At 44.3% G+C, this 24,963-nt stretch overlaps 1 protein-coding gene across 1 annotated transcript in view; it reads right to left on the bottom strand.

Annotated features, from left to right (window-relative positions):
• The window catches only part of CACNA1E (calcium voltage-gated channel subunit alpha1 E), a 376,346-nt gene that overhangs the window by 202,919 nt on the left and 148,464 nt on the right, over positions 1 to 24,963 (bottom strand). The window contains exons 5-7 of the mRNA XM_028168021.2: positions 17,096 to 17,199; positions 15,826 to 15,978; positions 14,481 to 14,662 (exon numbers count right to left, since the gene is read on the bottom strand). Of these exons, the coding sequence (XP_028023822.2) occupies positions 14,481 to 14,662; positions 15,826 to 15,978; positions 17,096 to 17,199 (439 nt within the window). The remainder of the gene's footprint in view (positions 1 to 14,480; positions 14,663 to 15,825; positions 15,979 to 17,095; positions 17,200 to 24,963) is intronic.

The following is a 24,963-nucleotide window of genomic DNA, read 5'->3' as shown; positions in this document are numbered from 1 at the left end:
GTATAAGTGTGTTTCATGTTTGGTAATTGCAATCATTGTTGCTTTTGTTGTGGTCATCCATGTACAATGCTTGGTGTCAGTCTATTTATCTCTTGTAAAAATAAAATACAGTGTGTGTGTGTGGGAAAAAAAAAAAAATTAATGTAAAAAGCTCACTGTCACCAGAATGGGGAAAAACAAACAAACAAACAAACAAAAAACTCACATGCCAAGCTGCTAATAGCAATACTGTGCATTCACAAGTAAATTATTTACATCAATGTAATTATATTAATAGATTAATCTATTATATAGATAAAATCTATATAACCATAGTTTTTTTTTTCAACTTCCACAGATCAGAGAATTTTCACAAAACAAATACAAAAGAATATGGGCTTGCCATACGGTTGTTAACTTTTTCTTCTGCCAAGAAAAGATATTAACTTTGAAAATTCAACTTCAAGTTCAACAAATTTAGCTTCCCAAAAAAACTGTATTGCTATTATTTCCTCATTATGCCAGACTGCTAAAAACTTCACCAAGGGCTCAGTCCCGGCCCATTCAGGAACACTGCTGGAGACAAATGTCAAGTCTGCCCTAACACAAAGTGTAGAAAGTCCTGAAGTGTGTTAGAATTTAAGAGCAGCTGTAACGTCAGCATTTCGCCAGTTATCCAGAGGTAATTCAAGTTAGTAAGAACTGGTATGAATACTTAAAATGTGTTCAGAAGCCATTTTAGCATCAACTACAGGTATGTTTTTCAACATGGGCATAATATAAATAATACTACACTTCAAAGCAAAAGCACAGGCCATGAGAGCTCCCAATACATAGAGCAAATGGAAGCTAAGGAAAAGGAAACATGATGGGAGAATTTGCCTTACATGCCCCCAGCAGCAATCAGATACTCTATTTGAATAAGCAAAACGAAAAACAACAAAAAAAAAGCTCACTTAGCAAAATCGAGTTTATAAGTACACAGCTCTTATAAGCAAAAAGGAGGGAGAGGCAAGAGGGAGGAGATATGGGGATATATGTATATGTATAGCTGATTCACTTTGTTATACAGCAGAAACTAACACACCATTGTAAAGCAATTATACTCCAATAAAGATGTTAAAAAATAAAAAAAAAAAGAAAGCACTCATAAAGCAAAGAATGAGGGTCTTTTTCAAAGCACTTTCATATGTTTTATCTCATGTAATTGCTACAAGACTCTTGAGGTTAGGAACAGCTGGTGGGATTACCCGCGTATGACTAATGAGAAGACTAACGCACGTTTGTTTATTCATCTGACACAAAGAGACATAAGTGTTTTGCCTGGGATCACAGGGCTCATGGCAGAAGGGGGTCCAGTGGCTGTCCCCCTATCCTCAGTGTAAGTATCAAATCCTAAGCTGATGTTCACAGAGGTAAAAAATGGAACTTGTGAAAGGAGGATTCAGCCACAGAAAGTGATCCCAGAAACAGAGTGTGTGTGTGTGTGTGTGTGTGTGTGTGTAGGGAGTCTTCAATTTGGGGCTGTTCCTGGTCACGTTTCATCACAGAAAACAGGGCATACTTTCTCTTTGTTCTGTTCCCAAACCCTAACCATGTCTCAGATTGTCATCTCTTAGGTCTGGGTCTCTTTAAGAGCATTTCAGAGCCAGGTTCCAAGCCAGGAAGGCCAACTGTGTCACAGAAATTAACTAGTAATTACACACAAACCCTGTGTAAACATTCCAATAAATTACAGTCCCCCTACTTTTCACTAGTTGGGTTTTTTTGTGTGTGCCTCTACCTGTCACAGGAGAAGGGAGCATGGCGCTGAGCTGGAGCACAGCAGGGAAAGCAGACTGCAGTGACGGTGGGGACAGCCCACTGTCCAGCATTAGCGGTGTCCTTCCCGACAGCAGCTCCTTCATCTGAACCTAGACCCTATGCTGCATATGCTGACAGCCGGACGGCCTGGAAGGCAGGGCACCCTGGGTGGGTTCACAGAGCCTCTCTGTGAAATTAGCCTATTGATGGATATTTACTGAATACATAATCATGTCTGGGAAACTGTGGTTGATGCCAGAAGACAGAATGGTGTTTTCAAAGGGAAAAGGGACAGAGGCACCTAGAAGACAACTCCTGATAGGGGAATCTGGGAAAAGCACCAGATGAATGCTACTGACGTTTAGGTCCTGGGGAGAGGGCTTAGAGGAAAGATCTCTTTTCCTTTGAGTTTTCAGGGATAGTCGGAGAAGGCTCTGTGGAGGAGGTGGCCAATGTTTTGGAGGAAAAACTAATTCAAAACACATGAATGTAAGATTGGCAAAGATGCACAGGAAAGGTACTAAGTGGCTAGGCTGAGAGATAGGAAAGGACCCGTCGGAGAGGAGAAGATCTGGACAGCGAGTGGGCAGTGGAAGAAGATGTTCTGCTTGTCTCCCCTATATGAGTGGTTTTCACAAAATGTTCTAAATAATTATTTAACACCATTAGTGTTTCCTACGTGCTAGGCACATGTCAAGGGCTTTATCCAAGATATCTCATTTAATTCTTACTACAACTCTGTGAGGGGGGTACCAAAATTATCCTCACATCACAGATAAGGACAATAAGGCACAGAGGTTAAGTTGTCCAGGTCCCACAGGTAGTAAGGGTGGGACCAGGATTCCTAACCACTGTTATACCACGTCTAGTAACAGAAATCACTGTTTCAAACAAGATCATCAGAACATCAATGCAGAAAACTTACAGGGAGGAACACCTTTGGCATAAATGTATTTTTGCTATTTAACAAATATATATATGCATTTATAATACAAAACATGTATGTAATGTAGAATCAATCACTCAAAACATAAGGTGGTTTTGGGGAAGATGAGCACTGAGGCTGGGGGTAGGATGACTGCTGCAGTCTTGAATCAGCTCTGACATCCAGTTTGTTTCTGTATTTTGTTTTAGTTTCATAGTACTGAGAAAATCCTGAATCATACAGAAAAGTAATAGTGTGCTCACTTATATCACTGTCTGTGAGCAAACAAGCTCAGGCCTGAATTTTTTAAAAAGACTAACACAGAACTACCAGCCTTCTCATAGCACATTTACACAAAGTTCAAACGAACGCAGAGATGGCAAAGGGAGCTTTACTCCAAGGTCTGCACAAATAAGCCAGGGTGATCATGAGCAGACTCCAAGTATGAAAATTTGGTCTCGAACACATTGATTACATGTGGCTTTTTAAATTCGTTTTTTTTTTCCATCATTTTCTACTTCCTCAATTCTAAGATACACCTTTCTTTGCAGACAAAGGTTTTAGAACTAAGAATATATGAATATGTAACATACAGAATGTAGTAGGGGTTCCCCCCCGAAATGCCATTATTAACTTTTTAGTAGATCTTATAATCAATGGTATGTATCTTGTATTCAAGGAAGTGTGACAGTTAAAATATATATTTTAACTATAAACAAAATGAAAAGACAAACCACAGAATGGGAGAAAATATTTGTAAATGATGCAACTGACAAGGGATTAATTTCCAAAACACACAAACAGCTTATAGACAACCCAGTCAAAAAATGGGTGGAAGACCTAAATAGACATTCTTTCAAAAAAGACATACAGATGGCCAACAGGCGCGTGAAAAGATGCTCAACATCGATAATAATTAGAGAAATGCAAATCAAACCTACAGTGAGGTACCACCTCACACCAATCAGAATGGCCATCATCAAAAAGTCTACAAATAATAAACGCTGGAGAGGGTGTGGAGAAAAGGGAACCCTCCTACACTGTTGGTGGGAATGCAAACTGCTACAGCCACTATGGAGAACAGTATGGAGGTTCCTCAAAAAACTAAAAATAAAGTTACCATATGATCCAGCAATTCCACTCCAGGGCATATATCCAGAAAAGACAAAAACTCTAATTCGAAAAGATACATGAACCCCAGTGTTCACAGCAGCACTATTTAATAGTCAAGACATGGAAGCAACCTAAGTGTCCATCAACAGATGAATGGATAAAGAAGATGTGGTGCATATGTATATATATACAAAATGGAGTATTACTCAGCCAAAGAAAAGAATGAAATAATGCCATCTGCAGCAACATGGATGGAGCTAGAGATTATCATACTAAGTGAAGTAAGTCAGACAGAGAAAGACAAATATATGATATCACTTACATGTGGAATCAAAAAAGAAAAATGATACAAATGAACTTATTTACAAAACAGAAATAGACTCACAGACATAGAAAACAAACTTACAGTTACCAAAGGGAAAAGGGCGGGGTAAGGATAAATTAGGAATTTGGAATTAAGAGATACACACTACCACACAGAAAACAGATAAACAATAAGGACCTACTGGATAGCACAGGGAACTATATTCAATATCTTCTAATAAGCTTTAATGGAAAAGAATCTGAAAAAGAATACATATATATATATAACTGAATCACTTTGCTGTACATCTGAAACATTGTAAATCAACTACACTTCAATTATACAAAAAGTCAAAAAAAAGATATATTTTAAAAACAACGCAGATGTAGAGAATGGACTTGAGGAAACTGGGAGGGGGAAGGGTAAGTTGGGACGAAGTGAGAGAGTGGCACGGACATACATACACTACCAAATGTAAAATCGATAGCTAGTGGGAAGCAGCCGCATAGCACAGGGAGATCAGCTCAGTGCTTTGTGACCACCTAGAGGGGTGGGATAGGGAGGGTGGGAGGGAGATGCAAGAGGGAGGGGATATGGGGATATATGTATATGTATGGCTGATTCACTTTGTTATAAAGCAGAAACTAGCACACCATTGTAAAGCAATTATACTCCAATAAAGATGTTAAAAAAAATTTTTTTTGAGACAATTTTGTAAAGCCACCAAAGTGCACCTATGGATCTCAGCTGACAAGTCCCTGATCCAGGGCAAAGGGCAGAGGTGTCGGGATGGGAGAGGGAGAAGAGACCCTGCAGGCATGGGAGGGAGGTAGCCAGCAAAGTGCCCTCAGGAGGATGGAAATGCCACTGGTCCTGGTCCTCTTTCCTGAGAGCTCACTGTACGTCAATCACTTTATATTAGACAAATATTGATTAAAGTAGGACCTCGTAGAAACCCATGTAGTGGGGGAGACGGGCTTTCTGAAGGCTTTCTCTTTAGTATGCTCCCACTTCACCCTCCCCAGGCCCAGTCATTACAGCCACACGGAACTGTCACTGTCACACTTCACTGCGGCCTCAGCATCACAAGGGAGCTTGTTAAAAATACAGATTCCTTCTTCCTAGCTCTGTAGCTGCCAGACCCAGGCAGAGTCCAGGAATCTGAAATTACATTAATTGCCCCCAGGCAATTCTAAGACGGCCCACACTCTGAGGGGCACTGAAAGAAAGTCCTCAACAAATATTTTTCTAGTGAATGATAAATTGAGGGAAAGATGAATAGAGACCTTTTGGCTGCCTAGTGTCAGAGGCTGGCATTCTGCCATCCCGTCTGGCTGGGATTCCGTAAGGATTTGGCCTCCAGAGTGAGCCAGTGGAAAGCACCTGAAACAGCCATTGAGTCACCAACACACCACCCCCAGTTAATTTCTGCCCCTTAGTCCTAAGGCCTGGGGTTGCCTCAGAACAGAGAGATCATAGCCTAAGGCTGCATGACACACCAGGCACCTGAGGCCTCTGGCCATGGATCAGACATTAAACTGTGTATTAGAGTGGGCTAAAAGAAAGGCAAAGAGCCCTGAGCCAGCTTAATGGTTCTGCCCAGACGAAAGATCTGGAGACTGGCCTGGTGCGTGCGTGGTGTGAAATTCAGGCACCTGATCAGGAGGCAAACTTTGCATATTTGGAATCAACCCTAAACACGATGACATCTCTGGTTTGACAAGTTACTAAGAAATCAAAATGGATATGAAAGAGTAGGCATAATTTCAGGGTAGAAGCAGCTATGGATGGGAAGGAGAAAGAAAGCAAACCACAGTTTTTTTTTTAATCCCACGGAGGGAGCCAGGGACTGGAAAACGTGGACCCCGGGCTCCGGCCCAGCGGGCAGGGAGCAGGAGAAAGGCATTGCAGGGTTTAGGGGGAGGACTAGTGATTCACATGGAGAACAGGCTGCCAAAGGCAGCAGCAGAAGCTACAAACATAAATGTTTTTATTTTTCCACCTGAAAAGCCGATATCTTTATTGGAGTATAATTGCTTTACAATGGTGTGTTAGTTTCTGCTGTATAACAAAGTGAATCAGTTATACATATACACATGTTCCCATATCTCTTCCCTCTTGCATCTCCCTCCCTCCCACCCTCCCTATCCCACCCCTCTAGGTGGTCACAAAGCACTGAGCTGATCTCCCTGTGCTATGCAGTTGCTTCCCACTAGCTATCGATTTTACATTTGGTAGTGTATATATGTCCATGACACTCTCTCACTTTGTCCCAGCTTACCCTTCCCCCTTCCCGTGTCCTCAAGTCCATTCTCTACGTCTGCGTCTTTATTCCTGTCCTGCTCCCAGGTTCTTCAGAACCATTTTTTTTTTTTTTTTTAGATTCCACATATGTGGAAGCATACGGTATTTGTTTTTCTCTTTCTGACTTACTTCACTCTGTATGACAGACTCTAGGTCCATCCACCTCAATGTGTTTTTAAAAAGAGACACTCAGAGGAGGAAAACGGGATTACAGAGTACAATGCTAGTGAGGAAGGTGGGCGGGCCTGGTAGGTTTCAGTCCCCCAAAGTTTCCCCAGTCAGTGCTCTGAATTGGGCTGACGCAGCTCGAGGTGCCCAGGAGTGACGTCTGGGAGGGCCCAGGTGTGCCACACCTTCTGTCACAGCTTACTCTGCTCTCGGGGACACACACCCCTCACTCACTCACTCTCCCTCTACTGGGGGCAGTTCAAGCGCCAAATTAGAAATCAGAACAGCTGGTTTTAAAGCTCACTTCCTACTTCTTCTATGCAATGAGACAGGTTTCTCAAACTCATTCCACAGACTGAATTTGTCCAGGAGATTCCAGAGTAACATTTGAAAAAAGGCCTATAATCCATTTACTCCCTTTTCACAGTCTCCGCCCACCTCCCCACCTCTTTCTTCCCTACCCAGCTCAAATTCCACCTCTCTTGATTCTCATTTTATTGTGCTCCCCAGTTAGAACTACTCTGGTGAAAGCCAACTCTCCACCTACTTCCTTGCCTGAACCTCAGGGGCCAAATGTGACCACAGGAAAACACAACACATTCACTGGTCTCACTTTCACCCCAGCACCATTAACCCCGAGTGGGTCCTGAATGCTGCCCGGCGAGCAGATCCCCACTGCACTTAGTCCCTCGCTCGCCTGGAAAACTATTCCCACCTTTCCTCAAACTTCCAGCATTTCCCTCCTCCCACCTTCTGCTGATGACCTGACTTTCTATTTCATCGAGACAATAGAAGCAATAGGGGAATTTCTACATGCTTCCATCACCATGTCTACCCCCATCCCAGCCTCTGCAGCCTCCCTCCTAGGACTACAGATGAACCATGAAGCTGGGCTCCAAGCCTGGCCCTCCACCTGTGCTCTGATGGGCTAGGAGCCCACCCCCTCTCACCTGCTTTAGAAGTCTGCTCCACCAACTGTCCTCTCTCTCCAGCAGCAGTGATTTTTACCTTGAATGACTCATTCTCACCAAAAAGCAAATGGTATTTCTTCTACCTGCCCCACTCTCTGCTTCTCTTTCAACAAAACTCAACACAACGGTCTGTATGGCTGTCTCCAAACCTCTCTTAAACCTTCTCCAATCGGGTTTTCGCCCCTCCCACTTTCCCCTCCTGGCCTCTGATGATTAATTCTTAGACTTATCTCCCTTGACCCATCTCCAGGCAGCATTTGACTCAGGTGATCACTGCTACTTCCTCCTTCCTGAAGCACTCTCTTCCCTTGGCCTACAGGACACCATGCCCCCCTACTGCTGCTTCTCAGTCTTCTTGCTAACTCCTTAACTCACCCACATCTTAACACTGGAACTTAGCTCTGGAACCTCTTCTCTATAGTTAGATATTCCCTTCTTTGATGGTTTATCCAGTCTTTGGACTTTAAATACCATTCTACACACAGAAAACTCCCAAATTTATTATCTCCAGCCTAGGCTTCTACCCTGAATTCATTTACCCAACTCTCTCCCCTTATACCACCATATCAAATAAGCATCGCAAATTTTTCATTCATGTCCAAACTCAATTCTTTTTTTTTTTTTTTTTTTTTTTAGTAACTATTTTTTTTTTTTTTTTATTTTTTAATGAGGATCTTGAATCAGATGCATATGTTTTGATTGATTGATTGATTGATTGATTTTGGCTGTGTTGGGTCATCGTTTCTGTGCGAGGGCTTTCTCCAGTTGTGGCAAGCGGGGGCCACTCTTCATCGCGATGCGCGGGCCTCTCTCGTTGCGGAGCACAGGCTCCAGACGCGCAGGCTCAGCAGTTGTGGCTCACGGGCCCAGCCGCTCTGCGGCATGTGGGATCTTCCCAGGCCAGGGCTCGAACCCGTGTCCCCTGCATTAGCAGGCAGATTCTCAACCACTGCGCCACCAGGGAAGCCCCAAACTCAATTCTTTATCTTCCTCCCCATCTACTTCACCTCTCAGCCTTCATGGGAAAGGGGCAGACTAACTTCCGGTATCCACTTATCAATCCCTTTGTGTATTAGACAAGTCACAGGTGAACAGACACTGGTATCAGATTCCAGGTGTCATCTGTATTACAGAGACCCAGACAACTGCAAGGACACAGGAACAGGCTCGTGCAGACAGGGATGTGGGGGAAAAAACCGCCTATTCAAGAGCATGACTGATCGGTTACAGGGGTCTACAAATTTTACCAACTAGACACCTTATCCTAGGTCAGCTGGTACACCTTATCACTCCGACACCATAAGATGATGGTAGGTTCCTGGCCCCTATCTGTCAAATGAGCTCTGAGTATGTTCTGTTCCCAGAGCATGTGGAGGAGGTGGTGATGAAAACTAAAGCAGAGATGAGTAGACAACATTCCCTAGTCGCATGGAACTCAGCACCGAACACGTTCTCTGCAGATACTATAAAATCAGAGAAACTTCAGGAAGCTGGAGATGGCAGTTTTCCACCAACCCTCGGATATGGCATTATTCTTTCAACATACATAAGCAAAACAGCAACGAGGCAAAAAGTGAATTCTCTGTTAACCATTTAGCAAATATTAACTATGTGTAGCTGGGAGAAGGCAACTTAAAGGAGCGCCATAGGCACTGTCACAGACCAAAGGACTTCTGAGAGTGAGGAAGACTCTCAGAAAGCATCAGACCACAGGTTGCCTCTTCTTGCCAAAAGCCAGGAAAGAGTATAAAAATATTCCCCACAGCAGCCCAGAGCACCGAGGCAGTCATAACAGATACAGCTGGCGTACCTGCAAAGCCAAAGAACAGCACGCCTCCAAGAAATGTCCGCATCTGCATGAGTTATCAGCACCAGGTGAGAAGAGAAATAGCTTGACGAAAAATACAGATGAAATGTAGAAATACAGATCAAAAATACTGGACTTGAAGAGCACAGATTGGAGGAACTGCAGACAGCGATTGGGAACCCCTGCAATCTGTATATTATATTCCTGGTACCACAAACAGCAGAGAACATAAAACCAGAATGACAACAGGGAAATGCTCAGACCAGAATCGGGAGAAAGCCAGATCTGAGAGCCACATCTCACCCAGGTGGAGAAGGTTAGAAGTCAATAACGGAGCCACGGTAACATCTGCGGAGTGAACAGCACTGAGGGAGAAGGTGCTGTCCTGGAGAAGCAACACCTATCCAGGTTAGGAGCAATGAAAGGAATTAAACTAGTTAAGAAGAGGGAAGAGTCTGCAAATGGAGGAGACCTTTGGAGAGACAGTCAAAACAGGAAGAAGCAGCCAGCAGAACCGTAGACTGCTTTGCATCTTTCTACCACAAGAGGGAGGGAAGCCAAGAATACAGTTGGAGTGTGACCAAGCCGAGTTGAAATTCTGGGAGAGACTAAATTGAGCACAGCACGCAGGACTCCAGGTTGCCCTGACGATGGGAACTCTCCCCCACCCTTACAATCATGCATGCTCATGAGAAAAGCTACATGCAAATGAAGTCAACGGTAATCAATGGCAGAGCCATACAAGGTCACAGGAGGCATTTAGGAAGGGTCTGTGCAGCAGAAAAGGGATGCAAACACCAGGGAAGCATTTAAGTTACATAGAAAAAGGTCAAACTGAGTCCACATGTTTGAGAGAGCTTCTGCGTACAGCGTAAACCTGAAGGTTCTCCTAATGGTTTGGTTATAACTGGCGCCAATAAATCTTACGTATTTGTTGTAACCACTGAGTAGAAGAGGCATTGGACAGGGAAATAGGGACTCCCTTTTCTTTGTGGTCTTTGTGAAGAAATACAGCGGCTGGGTGAATTGGGCCTTCCAGGAATAGAGGTAGAAAGGGAAATCAACACAGTTATATCTGCGTCTTATTAGCAGTGGTAATAATAAAAGGCGCAGTGGGTAATTTTTCTCTATGTAGAAACATACATATATACATGCATCTATTTAGAGTACTCAGGTGACTAGCTGTTCATAGTTAATTCAGTGGTGTGTAACCAGTTCTAATATATATGTAAAGTTTTGTCATTACAAAATCTTAAGTTAAAACTAAGAGAAGAAAAATAAATACTCAGGTATCATTGACATGGGCTTTCAGAATCTGCACGTTTTCAACCAAGATACTAAGCATCTCTAATCTCATACTTTCAATGGGCATAAGCGGGAGAGGGGTGGTAGGTGAATTAGTCTGTACTATTTAAAAAAATTTTTTTTTTAATTTATTTATTTTTGGCTGTGTTGGGTCTTCGTTGCTGCATGCAGGCTTGCTCTAGTTGCGGTGAGCGGGGGCTACTCTTCGTTGAGGTGAGCAGGCTTCTCATTGCAGTGGCTTCTCTTGTTGTGGAGCATGAGCTCTATGTGCGTGGGCTTCAGTAGTTGCAGCACGTGGGCTCAGTAGTTGTGGCACACAGGGTCAGTAGTTGTGGCTCACGGGCTCTAGAGCGCAGGCTCAGTAGTTGTGGCACACGGGCTTAGTTGCTCCGCAGCACGTAGGATCTTCCTAGACCAGAGCTCGAACCCATGTCCCCTGCATTGGCAGGCGGATTCTTAACCACTGAGCCACTAGGGAAGCCCAGTCTGTACTATTTAAATTGTTATTTTCCCCCATCCTGGATCCTCTTTCCTTTCCAAGCTAAATGGTTGAATTTGGGTAAATTAAAAGTGTTTAAAACAAGAGAACAGGTCCAAAACAGAGTCACTTATGCTAAGCCCCATGTCACCAATCCAAAACTTCATTTCAGTGTCAGCCTCTCCCACAAATGGGCTCTTAAACCAGTCAATCAGGAATCACCTGTTCAGCACTAGCGATCAGGTGAGTCATCTGCACCAGCATCTTCCTGATAAAACCCTGCCACGCCCCAAAGGAAAGTGACCTTGCCACAACTAATCCACTTTTTACTAACTTCCTGGTCCAGCGCCCTTCTGCCTATAAAAGTCTTTCATTTTTTGTACAGCTCCTCAGAGCTCCTTTCCAGCTGCTAGATGGGATGCTGCCCAATTCATGAATGGTTGAATAAAGTCAATAACATCTTTGAAATGCACTCAGTTGAATTTTGGTTTCTTTAACAAAAGCTTGTATGATGTGACCCCACCATCTATTGCAAGCCCTACGCCCACCAGACTGAAGAGTCCACGGCTCTGAACCTTCCTCCAGTAGCAGAAAACCCTAACTCCAGGATGTGCATCCAGCTCCTGCAAGAGAGCTCTGCCTGAGCCATGCTTTACACCCCAGTTTCCTGCTCAAAGGAAGCCCAGACTTTGATGGCTCCTTCTCTTCCTAAGAAGCCAGACTTTGTCCTTGTTCCACTGGCTGAAAATTGGATGCCTTTTTCATCCAACTTCTCCTGAATCAAGGGGTAGTTATCCATCTAACTACGACCATCACCTCTGCCTGTGGACTCCTGGCTCCATGCCCTCCCCCTAGATCCAACGCTTTGGAAAGTGATGTCATTTCAAAGTGGGCATGAGTTCATTCTGCCCCATAAGCAGCCACGTTTTGGAAACCAGCCACTTTTCAGAAACCAGCCCAACAGCTCAATGAGTTCCCTCGAGCCTGGATCCAGCCACAGGGGTAGCAGGAAGCCTTCAGTAAACTGAAGTTCAATGACTGATGTCATTGTCAGAGGTACTGTGAGTCTGTGGCCCTGGGAGCCCATGCAATCAAAGGTTTCAGAGGATCTGCAGCTTGACCTCTTCTCCCTGCTTCCTCAGTAGAGCACACCTAGAGAGGAGAGCAAGTTCACTGTCTCTGTGTGACCTCCATACCTATGTTGGATAGATAACCTGAGAGAGACTGGAATTTGAAGAGAGCACCAGGAGAGCAGGGATCATGGCGCTTTTTTTCTCCCTCTGTTTCCCCAGTGCCTAGCACACTGCTTGACACATCACAGATGCTCACTAATATATGTTGAAAGAATGGATGAATGAATGAACAAAGGAACTAATGTAAGTGATGAGTGATTCCTGTTTATCTCAGTACCTTCTGAGCCTTGGCTCCGGAGGACCAACAGATCTCGCCTTTATCTTCAAATGCAACACTTCTCCCTTCAGGCTTTCAGTGCATTTATCACATCACTTAGGTGAGTCTACACATATAATTGAAATACATCCCTCCCAAAGCCCCACAAATGACACCAGCCGCTGTGGGGTCAGTGCTGTCATTTCCAGAGGCGCTTGGTTAATCTGAGTGACACGGCTTCAAGACAACCTTCACATCTCAAATGAGGAGCGACTGGACTCATCAACCTTGCCTCCCTTCCCTCCTTCCTGCCACCCCACAACTGGTGAGAATCCCAAAGTGTCCTCAAGAGTTTTCTAGGTCACATATAACCCCTGGGCTTTCTGGGCATATGCTGGTCCTTGGGACTTCTTCACTGCCCTGTAGAGCTTCGGCATAATAGCCTGTGGCTCTTTTCTGCAAAGCTCTACCTGCCTGGGAGCTTGGGAATGGGTCCAGGTCAGTGATGGACATTTACTAGGTACCTACTTGTAAGGGCTTTATGCAGACCCTGGCTCTTCCTCCATGGCAATCTGGTTGAGTCTCTCCTGAGACAGCATTTCCTGTCCTTCCCGTATAGATTATGTCCAGAAGTCCTTCTAAAGGGGGCTTTTTGTAAGCCACCCCATGTTCCACCCATTACTTATACAGACGGAATCAGGTTAGAAGGAAAGGTAAAGGTAGACTGTGGGAGGGCAAGTAAGATGGATGATTGCTCCAAAGGGATCTGCCTTGGGGTGGGCTGGCTGTATGCATAGGAGGGTACAGACCTTTATGAGCACCTGTTTACAAAGACAATTTGCCCAAATTGCTTTGCCCCCCTAGGCCTCCTATGCATCAAAGCACACACCTCCCCACCCTTTCATTTTAGAACTTAGACTCTGCACCATGCCTTTCATAACTTGTTGAGATCAGACTCTGGGAGGTGGAAGACACTTCAGTGGTCACCCTAACGTCCCACACAGACAGTTAGATAGCCTTGTCTTGTACACCAACTCAGAACTTTCCCAACATGCCTGATCACATGAATCACCAGGGGCACGTGTAAAAAATGTAGCTCAGCTCACCAACTATTCAAAGCCACATGAAATCAAAATCTCCAAGGGCCTGTGAATCAGAATTTTCAACAAGCATCCCTAGTGAGTCTTACAATTAAGCGTGTTATTTATGTGCATGTAATGCAATGGTTCTTGAGGGTAGCTACATATTAGAATCAGCTAGGAAGCTTTAAAAAAAAAATCAATGACAGGTCTTTACCCCTAGCTATTCCAACTTAACTTGTCTGGAGTAGAGCCCAGGTGGTGTAAATTTTTAAAGCTCCCTCCCAGCTGATTCTAATGTGCGGCCAGGGGTGGGAACTACTGGAATACCTTCCCAGACCAGGGGTAAGCTCTTTGAAGACAGCAACCAACAAATCTATACTTCTTGGTGCCCCTCACTGAATCCCACCACCATGTCGAACCAGTAGCAGAACACAACAGCTGAGTTGATCTAACTAGCAGTTCACCCATCAAATATGGCATGTAATTTCCTAACTATATTAAGAAGCTGTGTACTTAGCAAGAGGCCAAAAAACAGAGGCCAATAAACTACTAAGTATAGATCATGTCCAGAAGTCCTTCTAAAGGGGTTTTTTTGTATACCACCCCGTGTTCCAGCCATTATTTATACAGACGGAATCAGGTTAGAAAGAAAGGTAAAGGTAGCCCGTGGGAGGGCAACCATGGTTGAGTCTACACACACACACACACACACACACACACACACACACACACACACACACACACACACATCCCCAGCCCTCCCTTTTCTCAGACTAACCAGCCCAAACCATGCCAGAAGCCCCATTCCATGATCCTTCCCTCCTGCTCCGGCCCCTCGCCAGCTCTACTCACATTGTACAGCACGGTGGTCCACCCTTCCATGGTGATACACTGGAAGACAGTCAGCACAGCAAAAAGGATGTTATCAAACTGGGTGATCCCATCATTGGGGCCGATCCAGTCCCGGCATTCATAACCAGCTGGGCAGCCCTGCACACCACATGGGTGAGGGGGGTCAAATCCTTCTAGAATACCTGCAGACACATTTGGAGGGTGGGGGATAAACCACATGATGCTTAGCATGAGCTGGAAATGATCCCAGGAGGCCACAAGCATGCAATTCTATTTCCCACAGAAAGGTTTGTCCTTCTTTGTCTCTGGCTCCTACCCTTCTCTGGCATCTCTACACCTCACAGCTCACATACCATGTGTTCAACCCAATGTTTCCCAACCTCCTGTGAAAATGAAGCCTCCTCCACATGCCCCCCACCCCCGCTCTTTCCTCAGGTCACATCTTCTACCTTCTCCTGAGTCCCACGGGAATTTACAGCACTGGGTCACCCAGAAAGGTCTGAGCTGAAAGCAGAATCTTACAGATTTTCTAACTTTAGACTCCAGGATAGACCCTTAGTTCTTTCTGGGTTCCTTGGGAACAATTATAAACTACAGTCCTTTCCGTGGATCTTAACTCCTTGTTTTTATGGCCTAAATTCCTCATCTTAAATAAGACAAAAATAAAAAATAAAAATCCAACGTGCAAGGTGTCCTTTGAAGATTCTTTTCATAAAAACATGGTACCTAATTGGGCTCCTTCAACCTCTCCCCTGCTCCCTTTCCTCCTAAAGCACTCTACTGAACTTGAAAAGAACAAAGAAGATACAGGGAGACAAGAATGCCAGATCTGTGTACCCTACTAATCTCCCAAGCACCCCTGCCAAGTCATGCTCAGAACTCCCTCAGTTCTTCCACACTATGTGTGGGTCACAGCAGAGAGGGGGAAGGTCATGAGCTCGAGCATGGACGGAAAATGTCCGCAAGATCTGGAGGGCCCCAGATCTGACTCTGGACTCCTGGTCTCTCTGGCTGTGGGCCAAAGAGGCCATATACAAAGGGTAATTCTTCAGGCAGAAGGTTTTTGACATGCATTCTGATAGCCTCCTACCAAGGGATGGGGCAGCTGAGACCTTCTATTGAAATAAACTATAAACCTAAGAGGTTATTCGCTTTGCGATATCAATGCACAATGGGTATCTTTAGGCTGGTTGTGCCTCATAAAGCTGCTGACTAGGAAGTCTCCGATTCTAATTCTAGGGTTGGGATAGGACATACTTTTCCAACCAGCCTCCAAATGCCCTGAAATTACCCCAATGACCAGAGGAGGAAGGAAGAAGCAGAAGTGAGAAAATAGTGACCCTACCTGAATTGTTCATGAAGCAAGCTCGGTGCAACTTCCCACTGTAGAACTCCAAGCCAATGATAGCAAACATCAGGATGGCAAAGAAGAGCAGAAGACCAATCTGCAGAAGAGGCACCATGGCCTTCATGATGGACTTCAACACAATCTGCAAGCCTAGAAGGAAAGACAGAGAATGATAAATGGAACCCTCGCTTAGCACCACCTGATACGGCAGGCTGACTTCTTCCTGGGAGAAGAGGGGCAAGTCTTTGAGGGAAAAGAACCATTGATCCTGAGATGATAAAGCAATTCACAAAGGGATAACCAGGATAAGTCAAGCCAAAGACTGCAATCACCCCCTCCCCTAGGGATCAATCCCTACCTCTTCTTCACCATTCCCTGATCATTTACATGCCTATCACCCTTCCCTTATTCATTGCACCCATGCTGTCTTCTGGATTCCTCTTATAGATGAAACTTATTAGAATACGCTTCTTTCCTAAAGGGAATTAGGCCCAGCCCTGCTAGGCTATAAATCTGTAAGAACAAGGACAAAGTTCATCTTCCCCACAACTCTATCTCAGACCCAGCTCTCCCACCCACTGTTGGGGAAGCAGGATTAGTACAACCACTGTTCATGAAACACCATATCCTTTGACCCAGAAATTGTCCTTCTAGGAGTCTAGCCTAAGAAAATAATCAGAGATTTGAATAATATTTAAGTAAAAAGATGTTTGTTGCAGCACTATTTCTAGTTAGAAAAAGAAAACTGGAAATAACCTAAATGAATAGCAGTGTAGAAATGACGACCCAAGTCAGGGACCGTATAAGACAGACTATAATACAGATTTAAAAATCATATTTCTGAAGAATTTTTAATGTCAGGAAAATCAAATGCTTATGATGGGATCCAATACCAAAAATATAGCATAATCCCAATCACATTAAAATGCACAGGAAAAAATGAATGAAAAAATATGCTAAAATGTTAACAAAAGTTATTTCTGAGTGATAGGATAATGGGTGCTCTTCATTTTCATTTTGTATTGTTTCCTTTACTTTCCAAATTTTTTACAAAGATCTTTCATTATCTTTTAAATATGAAAAAAATCTGCTAAATTTTAAAGTGGAAGGTGATGCCAGATTGCTGCAGGTCCTCTATTTATTACTGCAGGGGCTTCCTCTCAGGAGAAATTATTTCTTGTTTATCCCTAATTCTCTTCGACCCTGGATCTGGTTGAGGACACATCAGTAAAGCTATCAGCAGAGGAGAAAGAAGAAAGGTGCTCACTAGGTATCCCTGACACGAGCTTCAGGGGCCTTAGGACACGCACAGCCCGGAGCGTCCTCAGGTCCACATGTGTGTTGAAGTGGGTTCCCGCAGTGGCCAGGATGCTGCAGATGGAGACACAGAAGGTCAAGGTTACCACAGTCTGCCTTTCTCCCCCTGTTCCATGGGGGAAGCTGGGTTAAAGAAGAATCATCAGCCTGGAAAGCACACAGAGCTGATGCCAGCTGCGTGTGGGCGCACCTGAGCTTGGGTGAATCACCAGTGATTCCGAGTGGAATTAAATTTAGCCGCATCTGGGTTTCACTTCGAAAAGGAGGAAAACTGATCATCACATTGGAATCCTAGCTCCAAATCATTAGTAAAACACAAGGTCCCCAGCATCTGTCTCATTCCTGCCCCGAAACTGTGTCCCCTACCCTCCTCTCTGCCCCTTGCCAATTTCCTTCCCCTCTTTCCAACCTACCAAGGGCCTCACATATTTTATTTTAAAATTTTCTTAGATTCCCCTGTCTCCTATTGCCTTCAGGAAATTTCTCTGGATTAACTGCAGTAAAGGAGTAACTCACTCTTCTTTACCTTGACGCTTAGAATTTTTACCAAACAAAATCAATCACTCTGATGCTTATACTTAGGGAATAACGTCACTGGTCCCCATGCAGTATTTTCGTAATTGCCCCCAGCTCACTGTGTGACCTGGATTTGGTTTCTTTGTTTCTACTTTTCTACTTCCAAAGCCATATCCAGGAACACAAACACACACAACAAAAATCCATAACAATCCTATTAGATTGTGTACACCAAGTACCTTGTCTTGAGGAGACAATTTATTTCATATAATCCCATGACACTGCAGGTACTTTGGAGAAACAAAGACACTTAAGTACTTATGACAGGTACAGCAGAAGACTAAGAGTCAGAAGAACTGGGTTTCAGTCCTGACTCATGCACTTGTGAACTGGGTGCCTTGAGGCCAGTCAACCTCTATGAGCCACACTACCCTCATCTACAAACTGGGGGAGTACCATGGCCTAGTTACAAAAATAAAACGACATGGTATTGAATGTTATGAGTGTTCTGTAAACTATAACGTGCAAAACACACATTATATCTAACACAAATGTTAATAATATTACCTTTACAACTTTGTCTAATTTTAGTCTTCTTTCTGTAGGGTAGTGCTTTTTCTTCCTTACAACTTCCAGGACAATTTCAGCTATGTGGAATTATTGGGGAATGACTCATTCAGAAAACTGAGTTTTCTATATGGTCAAAGGGTGGCAAGAATGATTTATTTCATTTAATTATTTTAAGGGGCTTTGGAGGACTGGGGAGAGGTTGGTTCAGCTGAGGGTAAAAAGGACGTGGACACATCTCATGGCTGGCCACGCGAGGCCCCTGCACCGTATTTTTGCTTCTCTCTTTGACGTTAGCTTTACTTTTCTTCTCTTTCCCATGTCATCAACCCTGTTTCTCTGACATTGGACATTCAAGATACCTTGAAGTCCCTTTAATACGTGAATGAAAGGTTTATGCTCTATTATCTCTAGAAAGCAGCTATGGGATCAACAGAGACAAATTACGCAGATCCAGGTTATAATCATGAGCAGTAACTTTGATACAAGCAGTGCTGGCCAACAGCCAAGTGGGCTGCTTTATGTGGTAGTGACTTCCCGACATTTGAAGTATTCGAGGACAGACAGAAGAACTCTCCTTTACGAAGGTAAGAGGGTTCCAACATTGGGTTGAAGGTTATTTAAATGACCAATAGAGATTTCTTTCAACTTTAAGCTTCTATAATTCTATATTGATCCAATTTCAAAATCAGAACCAGAAAGAATGTTTAGTCTCATAAAGCATCTCAGGAGCTAGGTTTTCTTTGTCTCTCCCAACCCAAACTTCCATCCTCTCATCTTAAAAGGAGGGAATTTAGGAGACACTGCTTTTGACTCTATCTTCCAAGGCCAAAGAGTAACATTAGGGAGGGGAGGGATGTAATTTCTAGTAAGTAGGAAAAAACTGAAGAGAAGAGAGAACAAGGAGAAACATGGAAAATAGGAGTGAAAAACAGGACAGAAATAGAAAAAAAACAAAGGAAAAAAGAGAGAGAGAAAGAGAAGCTTCAAGGATAGGTACAGTGATAGAGAAGCAGAACCCCAAGAAAATGGTGTCACTGCTCCCCTGATTCTGCTAACAGGGGAAGGAGCACTGTACTCTCAGTCTTCAGAGGGGCACGCGTGGAGGCTGCTTTCCCTCTGGTTTGCTGTCTTACAAACACAGTGGAGAGAATCTGCCCCGTTCAGAAACCAGAGTTCTGTTTCCTAGGATACCCAGATACACGTGAGATGCTCTTTCATATCATAAGAAGGGCCGTTGAAAATGAAAATCTCCTCCCCAGCCCAGAGATGAACAAGGTACATTTCGGAACATGGAGGTAGGAGGCCAAGGACGACATTAAAGGGCAAGAAGGCACAGGTGTAGAGAGAAAAAAAAAAGCAGTAGAGGGAAAGGAGAATGAGAGGATGGGCAGTGAGCAAAGGAAATGTGGAGATGAAAGCAATAAGGGAAATAAGAAGAAATGAAAGCTGGTGGAGAAGCAAATGTCAGAGAAACAGGGATGATGACATGGGAAAGAGAAGAAAAGTAAAGTTAACATCAAAGAGAGAAGCAAAAATATGGTGCAGGGGCCTCGTGTGGCCAGCCATGAGATGTGTCCAGGCCGTTTTTACCCTCAGCTGAACCAACATCTCCCCAGTCCTCCAAAGCCCCATCACACATCAGGCAGGGCTGTGCGCCTGTGGCCCTGTGCTTCCCTGGCTCTCAGAATTTTCTTCTCTTTCATCCAGTGCAGGAGGGCTGTCAACTGAACCTCTGGCTGCTGCACATTGGCCACTGGCTGCCTGCTAGTATTCAAATCATCTTTGAGGGCAGGAATCACAATTTGGCTCCCCAGTCCACCTGTCAGAAACAGGAGCAATGGGATCCTTAGAGGAAAAGGGCCTTATTATGAGCTCCCATAAAATTCTGTGCCCACCGCCATCACTGCCCTTACCACGTCCCAAAGGAAGTCTCTGTGTTCTCATCTGTCTACCCTCTGAGATCCAGAGCATCTCACCTGGAGACACTGTCTTCCTCATCTCGACAGGCCCCACACCTAGCCCAGGGTCTGGCAAGTAAAAGGTGCTCAATAAATGCTCAAAACTGCACTGATGAAAGTAATAAACGTGTTGAAGCAGAGACCCTAGAACTTATCAATGAAAAGATTAGGATAGCACGGCTGATTTGCTACCCAAACACACGCCTGTGTGAGCATACAGGAGTGCACTGGAAATCTGGCCTCGAGCATTGTAGGGTCTAATGAGGATCTTCTGATGTACCGCTAAGACTCCTGCTCTCAAACAGATCCCACAGGGCAAGATCTGCCCAGCACTCAGTGGGAGAGTTAGAGAGGGAGGGAGGAAAGAGGAAGACTCAAAGTGCAAAGACTTGCCTCCTAGCAAAACCCAAGTACTGAAGAGTACCCAGCTCAGCACAACCCCGAGCCTTGTCCTGAGCAGGCCTGCGCGAGAGGCTCTGGGAAAGTGAACCAGAGGAAAAGGCCCTGGCCCTCAGTCTAGTGGAAGGAGACAGACACGGAAATGAAATGATTATAATTCACCGTGAAGAGTGTCAGAACAGAGGTGTTGACAAAGTGCTATGAGAATGGGAAACACTGCAGTGGACAAATACAGAGCTTACTATCTGCTAGCATTTTCCAATATGTTATCTCATTAAATCCTCCAAAATATCCTGATATTACTATCGACTCCACTTCATAGGGGAGGCAACTGAAGCTCAGAACAAAATTAAATTTCTAATAAATGGCAGGAACAGGCATTAAAGTTAGTTCTCCTGTGAGATCAAAACCCATCGTTTCCCTCTCTGCCATGATGCCGGGCAGCGTCTTCTCGGTCCCAGGCAGCTCCACTCTTCCTTAGTCCAGCGAGTTGCTAAAAATACCAAGGTTGCAGAGTGTGGTCGTCAAACAAGCCAGGGAACTTGGCTTCCTTCATTCCAAGGCCACAAACTGCTACCTCCTACAGACTTGACAGCAATCATTCTCAGGACCAGCAGGGTAGGAGGCTCCTCACACCCCAGGTGGTGACCGCCACAGTATCTACACATACACACAGGAAGGGACACGTGCACCACAAGGTCAGAGCGAGGCCACTGAGGAGGAGTTCAGTTCTGAGTTAATAAAAGCTAAGCTCTCCGCCGTCCCAAGAGGCATACGCATGTGCTCTTCAGGAGTGAAGGCTGTGTTCTCCATTCCTTTTGTCACCATGAGCACAGAGCCTGGTGGAGAGCTCTGGACACAGAGGGGGGCTTAATTACTACTTTATCCCCCAAGCAGAGGACAGTCAGACAGTAAACAAACTTCTGACCAGCACCAGCACAGAGACTGTGTTCTATACGCTATGAACGTTCAAAAAGCGTTTCCTGATGGATGTCAGGGCTCAGCCCTGCCTCTATCGTTTTTGCTTGTAGGTGTCATGTCAGCAGGTAAGAAGAGAATGGAGGCCGATACGATTCTGAGGGCGTGGCCTGACCATCACACAGTGGCACGGCACAGCAGACGATGGGAGTGATGCTCTGGGCAATTATAACCAGAGGTCTCTTCCCAAGTCGTCACTCAAAGAATTCTTCAACGCTGTATTCCTTCTGACCTTGGGGTTCTGCCATAACCTCCTTGTCGATTCAGATCTAACAGTCTCTTTGCACACATGTATTTCACTATACACTACCATGGCTGAAGGTGCCCGGAAGCATTGTACAAATATTACACTAAAAATGATTAGTTGCTTATCTGAAATTCAAACTTAACTAGGCAGCTCATATTTTAATTCGCTAAATCTGGCAACTCTACTTCAGTGGTGACCAGAAATGACCAGGTAAAGAGCCTCCCTCTCAGTGGTTGCCCCGGCCCTAAATGAACATTCAAGTTTTCTTCTGAGAAGAGACACAAGCCCAGGACTGTTAGCATCAGGCCTAGAATTCCCTCCTGAGCTCCAGAAATCACCTGTTTTGTCTCGGACCATATAAATCCCCAGGGAGAACCTCATTAGCATTTGAAAGCCAAGTGGTTGATATCTGTGCAAAAAGACTGATTAACAGTAGCAAAAGGTGTTAGGTATTTATCCAGCCCATGTTATGAGGAGACCCAGAGGAGGCAGGAAGGCCCCTAATTCAAGTTGGATTCCAACCCAGAGTTGACTCAGGATATCATTTCCTTGGGTAGTCAACAGAAATGAGTTGCTGTGTTCACTTAAAACTGTTCCCTGGGAGGTTGACGCCTTCATCTCTTTTACTATTTTATCTCCAGTGAGGCACCAAAGTCCATCATATCTTTCCTCTACTGCATCTCTTGGATTTACCTTTTACTCTCCAGCCTAGCTCTTGCCTGGAATGCCCTTCTTATGCCATATCTCTCCTGCCTCAATAATACGATCCAGACTTCAGGGCCCAGATGAAATCTTGCCTATCCTTGAAAAAAGGTCCACAATCAAGAGAGACTTGAACTAGGATTCTGAGAAAGTAGTTGAGCCCATGCTCTCCAGTCATACTGGCTGGTTTTAATACCAGTTCCATCACTCACACTAGCTGTGTGGCCTTATGCAACTGTCTCTCTGAGCTATAGTTTTCTTATCTGTAAAATGGGGACAGTGCCTCCCTAAGAGGGTTGATGTTGTTTAAAAGAGGTTGCTTGTAAAGTTCTTCACACAGCGCTGATTTACCACGTAGGTTCCTGGTTGAAAACGACAGAAACTAATTTTAGCCTTCTTAAGCAAACAAACCAAAAAAATATATATATATATTGAGAAGATATCAGGATCTCACAGAACTGAAGGTATATTGGAAGACCAGGCTGGGAAAACAGAAAAGCAGGAATCTTCGTGTAGTTGGCTGAATAATGCTTCCTAAAGATACCCAGGTCCTAATCCCTGGAACCTGTGAATGTTACCTAATATGGCAAAAAGAGGTTTTGCAGATGTGATTAAGGATTTTGAGATGGGGAAATTATTCTGGATTATCTAAGTAGGTCCTAAAAGCAATCACAAGTGCCCTTATAGGAGGGAGGCACAGGAAGACTTGACTAGAAAGAGGGCAATATGGTGAGTGAAGCAAGATGCTATGCTGCTGGCTTTGATAGATGGAAGAAGGACCCACCAGTCAAAGATCACAGGAAATACAGCTCTAGAAGCTTAGAAAGACAAAGGAATGAATTCTCTCCTAAACCCTCTGGTGGGAGCACAGCCCTGCTGACACCTTGATTTTGGCCCAGTAAAATGGATTTTGGATTTCTGACCTCTGGAACTGTAAGAAAATTAATTTTCTTTAAGCCACCAAGTTTGCAGTAATTTGTTACAGCAGCAATAGGAAACTAATACACTTGGCAAAGGTCAGAGAATCCAGGACATCTGATTCTTAGGCCACTGTGGCTATTCTTAGGAATATATCTGCCAATGAAAACTAATGTCATAATATCACTAGCTTACAAGTCATGTGGAAAAAAGCCATGTGGTTGAGCTTAAGTCACATGTCCCCTTATACCTCATCTGGCTGCACTGGGACAGTCCTCCACCACGTCCAAGGAGAGCAAGACCCCTAGCAAGAGCACAAACAATAAAAGATTCTCCCAAAATGGAGATCAGGGACCATGGAAGAAGCTGGATGTAGGATAACTAAAAAAAACAACAATGTCTATTAAGTAATAAATAGGTGTTGTGGAGGAAAAAGAGAAAGAATATATTTGTTTTCTTATCTATAAAATGAGGTGGTCAGATAGAGAGCCTTCTTGGACCCCTTCACGCTCTCAAACTCTGTGAGTCAAAGCCTACCCACATGGTTCTACACCCCTGCAGCTCACACCAATCTCCCCTTTCTCTGACCATCCAGAGGGCTGCACAACATTTAACACTTGATTGCATACTGTTCTTGCATCTTAGAACAAAAGTCTGATCACTAATGATAATTAGCTGGATCCTCATAACTCAGTTCAAAGCCAGCTCCTTGATAGCAGGAACTGCCTTTCACATTTCCATCTACCACGGCCCCTTCCCTAACAATATGCAACAGTGGTGCCCAAGAAATACCCTTGACTCAGGGATAAATGAGTACTAATACATCCCCCCATTGAGATGGATTGGCTGGACTTGTCCATGGAACTGTGAGTGAGCCCACAGGCACCTGTACATGTAACTGGACATCCATTTAAACCACATGTGCACATAATGATGATCTATCAAAACTCTACTGAATTACACCTTATGTTTGGCTCTCCGTTTCTTTTTAATGAATTACTGAAAGTGTGATTTGATCTGGGAATCAATTTCTAAACACTTTACTTCATCTAATCAAAACCAAAAATGTCAGCATATATTAAATTGTTTACATGGAGACAAGTCTCCCCTCTCCAACATTCAACTTGACCAAAATATACTTGAGGGAAGAGAGTGAGGCTGGGAAAGAGACAGCAGGGGTCAGGCCCAGCCCAGTCCCCAGTCTCTGCAAGCTGTCTCCTTTTCCTCCCCAGCCCTTTATGCTGGGGACCCTTGATCCCATTCAGGATTAGCTGAGCCCAGAGCCCAGAACTCATCTACAATCTACTGATACGTATTGAGTGTATGCCATGCAGGAGATGCTGGCATTACAATGGAGAACAAGATGGAGATGGTGGTTGTCCTCATGATACTTAATGAAAAGACAGGCACTAAATAGATCACAATTATAGGAACTGGAAGGTCAGGAAAGAAAGGCATATGAGGGAAGTGGAAATAGCACATGAGCTCAAAGGTAAGGTATGAGTGGCCAGAGGAAGCAATGTGGGGAGA

The sequence above is a fragment of the Balaenoptera acutorostrata genome, chromosome 1 (genome assembly GCF_949987535.1).
Source record: "Balaenoptera acutorostrata chromosome 1, mBalAcu1.1, whole genome shotgun sequence".
Lineage (NCBI taxonomy): Eukaryota > Metazoa > Chordata > Mammalia > Artiodactyla > Balaenopteridae > Balaenoptera > Balaenoptera acutorostrata.
Note: the sequence above shows the minus strand (reverse complement) of the source record. Positions and strands in the feature narration are given on the sequence as shown.